This window comes from Meleagris gallopavo, chromosome 8, assembly GCF_000146605.3.
Source record: "Meleagris gallopavo isolate NT-WF06-2002-E0010 breed Aviagen turkey brand Nicholas breeding stock chromosome 8, Turkey_5.1, whole genome shotgun sequence".
NCBI classification, from domain to species: domain Eukaryota; kingdom Metazoa; phylum Chordata; class Aves; order Galliformes; family Phasianidae; genus Meleagris; species Meleagris gallopavo.
This window is the reverse complement of record NC_015018.2, coordinates 8637706-8649427: the sequence shown is the minus strand read 5'-3', so window position 1 is coordinate 8649427 and position 11722 is coordinate 8637706. Positions and strand designations below refer to the sequence as shown.

General features: G+C 42.1%; 1 protein-coding gene across 1 annotated transcript in view; it reads right to left on the bottom strand.

Annotated features, from left to right (window-relative positions):
* Positions 1 to 1624: 1624 nt before the first annotated feature.
* LOC104911911 (AT-rich interactive domain-containing protein 5B-like) overlaps positions 1625 to 11722 on the bottom strand; it is a 31514-nt gene continuing 21416 nt past the window's right edge. Inside the window, exon 2 of the mRNA XM_031554358.1 lies at positions 1625 to 2251. Coding sequence (XP_031410218.1) covers positions 1986 to 2251 — 266 coding nt within the window. The 3' untranslated portion in view covers positions 1625 to 1985. The remainder of the gene's footprint in view (positions 2252 to 11722) is intronic.

Sequence of the window (11722 nt, the reverse complement as noted above, 5' to 3'; positions counted from 1 at the left end):
TACACTGGCTAGTTTTTCCTTCCTAGCACAGTAGGGCTTGCAAATTTTACATCCATTATTTTTGTAAAAAATATTTTTAAAGAATAGTCAATTTTTTATTTTTTAATAGGCATTCAGAAAATCTGCTTTTTAAACCAAACTATATTTTAAATACACATTATTAATTTCTATGGCAAAGATTTCTGTGGCTCTGGTTTGATAATGAGATAATTGCCTCGCAAAGGTCAAGAGAATGGCATAGTTAGCTTTCAGAGACTGAACAAAGCACTTGCTATGGTTCACTGAGCATAGTTTCTGTATCACTCCACATCTTTTTGATTCATCTATTACTAATATTCCATGATACACTTACATTATGGATCCAACTATTTCAACAAACCTGTAATCAAGGAATGACCCTGAATAAAATACTCTGCAGAAAACAGATGGTATGCTCATCAAACGCCTTCAAGCCTAAAATAACCTTTCCTATATGAGAAGGGTAGTCAATTAAAACTGAACTTTATATTCTAAGCTAAAGCTCAGAGTAAATAAAACTCAACATGATACTACTGTGGTATTGGACCAAATTTCCCGGATATTTCATTCATTTTTTCCACCTCCCCATCCTCAAGAGGAACCAACATTTATAACCATAATTGAAAGCCTGTAATGTTTGGTGTGAATGTAAGAGGACTTGACAATTTGGACCTAATTTTGTAATAGCTCAACACCACAAAATTAAAACTCTTCACAGTAGCAGCGTGCTCCAGTGACAACAGTACAGGAGGACAGCTCTCTCCTACCTGCCTGGAGCTACTCTATGCACGGTAAAGGAGCACTTCCACACCACTGAAATGCCTCAGCCCAACCTGCTGAGCTGGCGCTCCTCTGTGCCACCACAACAAAGGCCTGACTGAGCACAAAACCAGTAACCAACATGCTAGGGTTAGGACAAAGCGGGATGTTACTCTCCCAATACAGGCACTGCTGAGCGCCTTCCCTCTTGCTCCCATTATTATGGATTAAACACATTTAAAAAATTGTCTAAAAGACCACAGAACTTCCTCGCAGAGATGTACGGAGCCCACAGCAAAGGTGCAGCCCACCGCTACACAAAGAGATTTCGCCAGCATGATTCGCGGTGCTCATCCACCTAGTAGTAAGGGTAATAAAACTTGATTCTCACAGCATAGGCACTTTACTAAAGAAATTACACTGGACCCATTACTAGAGCTGAGCTGTGTGTGTGCAGAATATGCATTCTGACACATTTCACCAGTACAAACCCTGCACTTGGGTTGACTCAACAACGCGAAGCAAAACAAAACCGAAGCATTAAATTACATGGCAGCTATTGGAGTTTCGTCTTGCAGCCCCCTCTCCCCAAACTGTGAGGTGCTGCAGACTCCCCTGGAGTGGCATGGTATTCTCTATACCTTTTGAATTAAGAGATCACCTCTCAGAACTGCCTCTGCACATGGAAAATCAAACTCCTAGTTGAAACTCCTGCTGAAAAAAAACATCTTTCGGGAAGGCCAGAAACACACAGTCTGTAGCAGACGTTTGTTCAAGACCCATAGAGCAGATACACGGTTGATGAGTGCTCTGCAGCAGGAATGGGATGTGAACGGAGTTTTCCTGTTTTGCATTTATTAGCATACAGCACCAACAATGGCTTTAACAAAACAACACACATTGTAAAGCTTCTGCAAAGACACAGGCCACAGGCTAATGGTTAAGGTAAATAAATTCCAAATCCAGACAAGGGATCCTTTCACTTGTACTGAGTGACTGTGCTACATACTCTATCCATGTAACATTATCTTTGATTGTGATAAACTCAAGCTGCAAATGTGAGATCAGCAGTAGCTAGAAGCCTTCAGACTCAGAGGAAAGAGCACATTTGGTACTTAAAACTTCAAACAGTAAATAGCATTGATTCACTTTAAAGGAATCACATTTCCCCCTTGAAAATTGGTGGACACCTAAGAAGAAGAAAAATGTCATGTGAAAAGAAAATAGCTGTGAAGTGACTTACCAAACTCATCACATATACTTTCATTTTCTATAAGGGTTGGATGATCAAATGTATCCCGACAGTAGAAGATTTGGGGGTTCTTGCTTGTTACTGCTATGCCACCCAGGGCTAAAACAAACTGGTCTGTTAGTATTGAAGAAGGCTTGTCCTGAATGCGCTTTAACATGGAACGATAGCGACAGTACTGTGGGTAGCTGAGAATTAGCAGGTTTGAATCTTCATCATCCTCACCTGGAAGAAGAAGAAAAAAAAAAAAAAGAGAGAATTACTCTTATTACATCAGAAAAAATATAGGACAAAGCTGTTGTCAAGCAGCTCGGAAAACCCAGGGCCCCAAGTTCACTATCTTCAAGACCCATCTTTTATAACATGGTTGTTTTTGAAAGAAAGGTTAAAAATAGAAATATTTAAAAACACTTATTGGAACAGCTTCTTCTCTGGCTTCCTGTCCAGTTCTGTCATGCTTCCCCACAAGGGACTCCACCTGACTAAGGAAACCCCACTCTGAACAAGCTGGCCAATTGCCTGAATCAAAGTGCTCACCATCCTTTGCCAACTTGGCTGCTTTGATAGAAATATTATCTGCCATTTTCACTCAGCTCTCTATACAGCCCCACTGAACTCATGTTGACACTACCTAACACCTTTTAAAAATAATAACACGTGAGCCCCAGACAGCAGAGCAACTAAGGCTCTTCTGAAGCGCCTGATACTGGCAACCACCAAAGGGCCACGGACAGGAGCAGAGCTGCTCCGACCCGCACAGTGGTGCAAAGCGGCGCAACAGGTGGAGTGAACTTTCCTCATATTAACTGCAAATGCAGCAATAAAAAACCTACAGAGGGCAGCGAGCAAATGAATTTCCGAGCAGCTCATACTGTTGAAAGGTACACTCAAAATGTAAAGCAGTCCTGAGCGCACTTCTTTCCGTTCCCCTGAGTTTTACATGATATTGGGCATAAAGGTGGCGGATGCTGAACTATCACAATCAAGTTTCATCACATGACAACCAGCAGGAAACCTAACAGCAAAAATCCAGAGATGCAAACATGAGAAATTAGTCATTTGCAGGTATGCAGCCAGTACTTAACAGCACTTCTTTTTATGCTCATTTATCTCCTCAGGTGGGGCAGCTGAACATGCCTTCCCCTGCATGCCAATGAAGACAAAGCAAAAGAGTGCAGCTTACATTTTCTGCTTATCCTGATTACTGAATAACTCAGCTACTTCTTCTGACGGAGACAAAAGATCTAATATTTAATCCCATTACTAATACTGAAATCATCTTTCTTAGCCTTAAAGTAAAAATCACTTCAGATATTGAAAGAAATGTCAGATCAGCTCTTTCCGGCTAAATACAAAGGCACAGCTCGTCTTGATTTGTGTGAGGCAATGGAAATGTTGACACACAAAAGCCTACATTTTCAGAAGTCTCTGGAAGCAGACAGATTGTCCAGAATGTCACCACCGTAGACAAATGCGACGCTGCAAAAACCTCAGCACAGCCAAGGGGCTGGGGAAGCCCTGCTTTTATGGGCACAGCACCTGAATGCAGAACTTTGCCCACAGCCCTGAGGTAGGTGGGAAGATGAAACTACTTGTGTACCAAAGTAAGAGTAATACATTGTGGTAAACAACATTTACGTTACTTCTCTGAGAAATTTCTGGCTCTAACATCTCTGCTCAGCCACAAGGATGTGGCCATGCCTCGATCTCAGTAAGTGTCCCATGAGCTTCCAAAACAACGGGACAACTGCTCCTGCGATTAGGCCAGTCTCTTCTTTATCAGCAAACCCTAAAATCAGATCAGGAAAACCGTTCTAGGAATTAACAAGAACACGATCCATCCTTTAGCTCCTCTGAGAGTTTCATATATGCCTGCCTGACCGTTATTACTACTTTATACCTCTGTGTAGATAGCGGTGAGCTGAATCTGTTGATCTGACAACGCTTTTCTCAAGCCAGGATGTGGTCAGCTTTTTAAACAGGGTGCACATAAACGTATGTTCCATAAGCCTTTGTAGTAAACCATTACTTTCTAGACAAATTTCTCTAAGACTCTGCACAGAATTACACAAACTTCCTAACCCTGCAGACCAGCATCTTAACTCAAACCCACAGCATAAATTAAAGTCACGCAATTTTTCATTGGATCACTTTTACCCATGCTTGTGCAACACTGAGTACTTCACAATGCATTTTTTCCTCTCCTTATTCGCTCACTCTGTGTTCAACAGAAAGCTCTAAGAATGAATAAAGACTGAATAAACTGAAGATTTGCTTAGTGAAAGACAAACAGTGCTCCTGGAACAAAGACTTTTTTTCTCAGCCACACCCACACAAGAAATGAGAAATCAAAGTAGACCAATCCCTAATAAAATACAAGCCCAAAGAAGTATTTCTCTTCTAGCACAATCTAACACGTCATTTAGCAGTGGACTTAGTGTATATTGCTGAATATTTTTGGTAAACATGATCAGAAGGAGTTTACTGTTAGGGGGACTGAAATGTTGATTGCATTTCATTAAAATCCAGAAAAATAACATGATTTCTAAAAACATTTGGCTGAGGTTTTAGCAAACCACGGTGCTTTATTTCTGTGTCTCACTCTGTAGCTTCAGTAGAGAAAACAAGGTAAAAGATAATACCTACAGTATGCTGCTTGTAAGATTTCACTGAAATGACTCTAATCCTATGCTTATACCGTAATTACTTGTTTTAATAACCCCCCTCCAATGTCAATTTTTCATTTACTTATATATTTCAGAGCTGGAAACAGAGCAACTGTAATTACAGCACATGGTTCCGCCCCTGCGTTACAAGCACTGCCTATATATGCACAGATGTAATCCAACAGTTCCCTTTGTGAGGGGTAAAGAGAGCCGGGATTTGGCACAGCCTGGCATTTATGTTGGATTACATGTTCTTCAAGTTGTCTTTGTAAGTAAGAGATGCATGAAATGCCAAACACAATGAATCTATGCAAGAACTGACTTTTCAAATCAGTACAACCATTTTTAATATGTAATGCAAGACAATTAAAAGCCCTGAAAGAAAAAGAGCCTGCTAAAAGCATGCATTCCTAACAAATCCATCCAGAGCCAGAACTATTTACAGAAAGAACAGTGAAATACAGAAATGTAACTCCTTTTTGTTTGCTTGTTTCGGAAACATCAGACTACAATGTTATTGCTAACCGCCATAATCTACTCCCAACATCAGCTAGTTGTTTTTTTTTTTCTTTAGAAAGACCTTCACACCATGATTTTATAGAGCTTGATGGAAAAACTATGCATGTTCCTTCCTGTACCTAATTACCTCAACTGCAAAATCTGCCAAGTATTTTGCCCTTTAGTTCCTTTAATCGTATTAGTGCAAATGCATTTGGATGCCAACAGAAACAAACATTTAAAGATTTCTGCTTAGAAGGCTCCAAATATGTATTCGGCTCCGTTAGGAAAGCACACACTCCACTCCTTCTCAGAAAGCAGAGAGTTATTTCTTCAGAAGAAATATGAATTTGTGCCTCTTGTAAGACTAAATGTCTAGTTTCAACCCAATTTAAGTAAAATAATGCCAATACGAACTGCTCTCACAATGATTTATGCTACCTTCTGTTACTTTATTACATTAGACATTCCTTTCTCGAAGCTTTATACTTTTCGCCGTGCTCCTAGCAACCACATAAAGGCTGAGCAGCAACTTTACGCGCCTGGCACGGCTCCAGGCTCGACTGTTATTGATAATTATATTGAAGTTTCAATTTAATTGCTACTCTGTTGTGACACGGAATATTTTTTGTAATTAGGCATTTCCCATTTTCTGTCCATTCATTTTTTGTGTTACTGAAAACCATCTTTCTTTTCCCAGAAAAAATCAGCAGAACAATGATGCAGATAAGAGTAGGTACATCTGTTACTACCATTACCAACACCGCAGCGTGAAGAAAAAATTTAGAGGAAAAAAAAATTGTGAATATAATTTCTCAGAAGGTAATTTTCTTTTCAGTTTAAGTGCTCTTATTCTTCTTCCAGTTACTCAATGATTTCCTGTTCTAATTACAAGACATTATACAGAAAGTCATTTTTAAAAAGGAAATGTACTAGAGCAGGAGACTAAATAGCGTCATTTGCTTGCTATGGTTTGAAATTCCAAACTTTTGCATCTATTTTATAAACCCTCTGCTTTACCCGGTGCGATTTATTCTGCCCCAGATCTACCATCTCTTCCAAGGCAGTTAGCACAATTGTATACATCAAAGAGGAAAACACACTTGCAGTTAAACTGCAGGCGAAAGGAAAAAAAAAAAAAAAATACTTTTTTTTTTTTCCTCTTGACTGTAGCTGTTAAATTGGAGGCCAGCCAAGCCGAGGAGTGGAAAATATTAAAAAGTAAAAAAAAAAGAAAAAGAAAGCTCGTGATTAAAAAGCGAGAGAAGAGATACTCAGTTCTAAATCTAAATGAACAAGCCGCAAACTATTTCATAAAAACACACTGTGACGTAAATTACACATCAGCGTTGCAGTGTTGTGGTTATTTTGAGAAATGGCTTGTACTGTAAGTCAGCTGGTAAAGCCCCACCCTTAATGATTTTGTAATTCTCCATACAGCGATCAAGCAGAGCAGTCATGAAATTGCCAAGAAGGAAAACAGACTGAGCTGCAGAGAGTTTGTAATAAAAAGATAATGTACTTTTAACATAACAGAAGTAGAAGATTGGTTTTATTAACTAAAAAAACTACTTAAAAGGTCCCAGGCTTGCCATTTGTTTTGATAAATGTTAACACAGATCTTCATACGATAAGCAATGGAAGTATCAAGGGAACCAGATAAAATGGGACAATGCTTTGCTGTGTGGGTAGCAAATTGAGCAGGGGAGTTATTTGGAATGCAGAGCAAAAATGAAGGCAGCAGCAGCAGCGTGGTGTCCATCAGCCTTCCTCCTGCTCGCAGTATGAGCCGCTCTGCCGTCTTCCATTAGCTCCACTACTAAGGGGGCATCCCACAGGACGCACAGATCATAATTAGTTTGCCATGCTTGCATGCATGGCGTGGCCATACCATCGCTATGCAGCAGGTAGGGAGGGAGGGACGGCGCATCTGGCTACGTGGAGGCACTGGGATGGCAAGGGCTAGCAGTACTGAATGACGACAGCCAGGGCTCCCAAGTGGTCCCCTGCCCACTCAGAGCAGTGCTCGCTGCCCGCAAAGCCCGGGGTTAGGCTGGGGCTTCAGCAACACACTGGAGCACATGTGAGGGGCTGCATTTCATTCCATACGGACATGTTTTATTCCATAACAGAGTTTTAGCGTACCACCAACATGCAGATCCCTCCACAGTCAAACAGATCTCTTTACAACTTGTTATGTGGTAAGGCTCAGATCTTTTCACTCTCTGGAGTTACTACTGCCTTGTCATTGACGATGACTAGCTCAGTCCAGAGACTGGGCCTGCAGATGGAATGATTGACATGAATGCCACCAACACAGCTGCCCTATGCCAAAGCAATGGTTCAAATGCATACTAGAACATCCCCTCCCAGGAGGCATATTCACCACCAAGACATAAAAATGCTGAGATCATCTGTGATTGAAGACTTCTGCTCTTCAGCACTTAAGACAGACCCAGTTCTCCTTCCCTCATTCCACTCCTTTGGCTACGACATCCTGCAGGACGAGCATGAGAACACAGGGAGATGAGATGAGGATCACAGAAACATAAAATCATTCAAGTTGAAGAAGGCCTCTAAGATTATCTAGTCAAACCATCAACCCATTACCACCATGCCCACTGAACCACATCTCTAAGAGCCATACCTACCCTTTTCTTCAAAGTCCTCCACCTTTCTGTGCAGCCTGTTTCAATGCATTACCACCCTCTAACAATAAATTTTCCCTCGTATTCAACCTGTGCACAGCTAAAAGCAACAGCAGCAGGTCGGATAGGAGAATCTCAAGCATGCCTGTTCTACTAACATCCCAAAGGCCACCACACAGCTTGCCAGCAGGCAGACCAAGCTTACTGCACAACTCGGTTCCCTCAAAAAATCCAAGAGCAATAGAATTAGCAGAACACTGCAAGAATACAAGAAGGAAGAAGAAACTCTGTCTTTATGACTTAAAAACCTTTAAGGTAAATTTCAAAACGAGAACACTTTTGCAGATCACCTTCCAGTCTCAAACCTGCCAAATAAGCCCTATAATTGCCCAGATTCTGCATGTGGCTGAGAAGCAATGCCAACTGTCACCTACTTCCCTGGGTACTCCTCTGAGTGATAGGACTGTTCCCCAAAGAAATAACCTCCAAGACTGCATTATGGCAGGCCCCCTGCTCGCTTCACACATCTAATCCTCTGCATAAAGGCAAGGCTAAGAGCTGCAGCAGGAATCCACCAAAAAAACCACTCCCGAGTGCTCTGGCACACTGAGTTCCTCTTTCCTTGGGGATCAGGAGGACTTACCAAATGCAGCTCCTCCAAGTCACCTGTCTTTTCATCCCCACAGTCCCTGTTCACTCTAGCAATGCCACTTAGTGTGCCTTGGCTGGCTAATTAGTTACAAATCTAAAAATATTAATCTGAGAATCATATTTCTCTCACAGATAAAGACAAATACAGTAATGATTTAACCCTGTGACACAGGACTGAAAATCTGTGTTTTTGGGTTTAAAACACCCTGAGTAAATTATTGACACAACAGAGATACTGTTTTGTTAGCAGGACCCACTCCGCTTGCTTTGAGAACCCCCCTCTATTTGAATGCTAATGCAATCAAGAACAAAGGCAACGTGTTGCAGGATATGGAACACAGTGATTACATTTATGTTTACCAGATAATGATGATGTTAACAAGTTGCCTGTAATTCTTACATGGACGTCTGCCTGCCTGATTTTGCTTTCATATTGATCAAGAGGCAAAAGCTATTTTGCCAATACAAAGAATACCAGAGGCAGTCTTCCTGCATGTATCAGATATTTCTTCCCTTGTAAGGAGGAGTCAGAGCTAATTCTGAGAATTTTGTGCCACTTCCCCAGCTCTCTGTTTTCTGTCACAGAGCCAAAAGAGCAGCAGTCGTTCAGAGAATTCCTAAGATTAGTGTAACATTTGAAAGAGAAGACTTACAAACCTACTGGAGATTTTAACTACTGTTCCACCCGACAGCAATGCAGTCATTAATTAAAAAAAAAAACACAAAAGAAAAAGACAGCAACATCTCATGTGTATGTAAAGCACATGATTGAAGAACATTTTACAGTCAGTGATTTGGACTGGATTTGTTCTAGTCCTGCTTAGTGGGGACAAAACAGGGCATGTTCATCAATGACTGAAAGTAGGTCCATATAATTAAATCTTCCATAATATTTATCCCATCAAATCACTTTGAGTTTAAACCCTAAGTCTGACTTTGAAGAAGACAAGAGAAATTTAATAAAGTTTCCAGACGGATGTCCAGTGCCCTCTTCCATACCCTGATGCAATACTCAGCTCTGCATAACTGTGGCTCCTGCTCTGCACTCCGTGGGCCCTCCTGTGCCATAGGAAGCAGGTTTATGAGGTGTTTCCAGGCTCCAAAGAAAAGTGACTGACAATCATCATTTCCAGTTTTATATAACCCTTCCATCCACAGCCCTCAGACTGCTTTATGGAGATGAGTAAAAATTATTATCCCCATTACACAGGGAGAGAAACTGAGACAGAGAGAGCTTAAAGGATTTATTCCACAACATCAAGCAACTTAGAGAGCAATGGAGACAGCAAACAGCCAGCAGAAGTCCTCACTGGCAAGGATTTCTGGGTAAGGAGAGTTTTCCTAAGTTTCCTCGAAAGGGAAGCGACCGTCCCAGCCTCCTGCCTCCACAGGAACAGGGCAAGGACCAGGTGAAGCTCTGTGCTGAGGCATCTCTGCCGCTGCTCCCCTCTGCCCTGCTCGCCCACCTCAGCCACTCCTTCAGGCCAGGAGCATCCTGCGCTGCTGCCCGGCCAGGATCACCCCTGCACAGAGGTTCGTGGTGCTGAGCCACAGACGAGTGCAATGACAGCAGCTGGAGGAGGAGGGGAACAGTGCCAGGAACATGGCTGAGGTCAGGGCTGGGCCCTGAGAACCTCTCTCTTCCTCATCACCCACATCGCCCTCCCTACTGGTTCCTCAGGGCACATGAGCAGGTCAGCCCGTGGCCAAACAACCACAGATCACTATGGAAAATGGCTCTGATGGTTTTACACTGCCCTATTAGCTTTCTAAAGCAGATGGAGAAGGGGGAAGGGGGAGATTGGTTATAGAAGGGAGCACATGCTGCCTGTCCTCTTGAATGTTCCGGGTCATGTGGACCATTCAGGTTGAATGTGCATCAGCTTTAAAACAAGTATTTATCCTGGTTGTCGTGGTTACTGATAAGCAGCTTCAATTCTGCTGATAACAAAAAGAAGAAAGAATTAAAAAGGGGAGGGGAGCTCAAAACATAATTTGGTAACATGACGAAGCCAAGAAGAGGAATTAAATCACATTAAACAAGCCAACTGTACTGTAAATGGCTCTGCCTCCCTTTTTGCTTTTAAATCATCGAAGAACCAAATATGGCAGCTGCTTCAGTTTTAACAAACAAACAGTAAAAATCCCTTCTAACAACGAAAGGAAATAATGATATACGTTCCTTTAGCTGCATTCAAACATAATTTAATTTTCCTGAGGTGAGATTTGCACAGGGAACAATCAGATAATAAGTGTTATCATTCTCATAGACAAAACTGAACCAGCACTTTGCAATTCAAAGTGCTATTTAATGCACCGTTTTCAGCAATCTCTGAACACCATCCAACATACCACTGTACTACGCTTCAGTACTTACATGCAAACCTGCTTCTGAAAATACTCAAGCAAGACAGTACAACAAGCACAAGTACTGCACTGCCGCTATGGCTGCAGCTCCACACTCCCTGAAGAGTTCTCATGAGCAGGTTTACAACCAGGGACTTCTCCTACACCTTCTCTTCATCTTTTCTATGACAGCTATGTGTCCTGGGCTCCTTCTGAAGCACAGCACTGTGCGGAGAAAACACTGTGGACAGAAAAACTCTACACTTGCAGAGAAATGGGCAACTGGAGCCACTTGCAAAAGAGGCACCCACTGTTTTACAGGGATGATAATTAACCACTGGAACAACAAAACAAAGGCAGTAACAGGTTCCCTAAGCCAGTGCTCAAGAAAGAATATTCTTCTCTGATGATACTTTCCAGACTGATGATTTCTAAACTAGTGTTCTGTTCCTTGCCTTCTGTGCTGAGGAGGTGAAGTGGTCCACAGCAGATCCATCCTTGCTTGGGAAAATGTTAAAGAACGTAAAATTGAAAGACATAGGAATTCCACTAAGAGTTAAGCTAAGTTCCTGGGCTTAGTATCAGAGTAACAGATCTCCTGTCATCTCCTCTCTCCTCCCTCACGCACCATTCACACAGAAATGAGAGAAGTGCATGACACAGCCCAACTCCTATGGGACTGTCACACCATCCCTCCCACGGGCATAATCCATCGCCTTCATTTTTCCATTGCCCCCAAATGCATAGCTCAAAAGCCTTTTCTCCATGTTCCACGCAGCGCCTTCCACCATCATCCTCCAAACTCAGAAGAGCTCTGCCCTTCTCAGAACAGCAGCGGCAGACTGCCGGTCCCAGGGCCATGACACATGGGGCGGAGGGCGGAACGG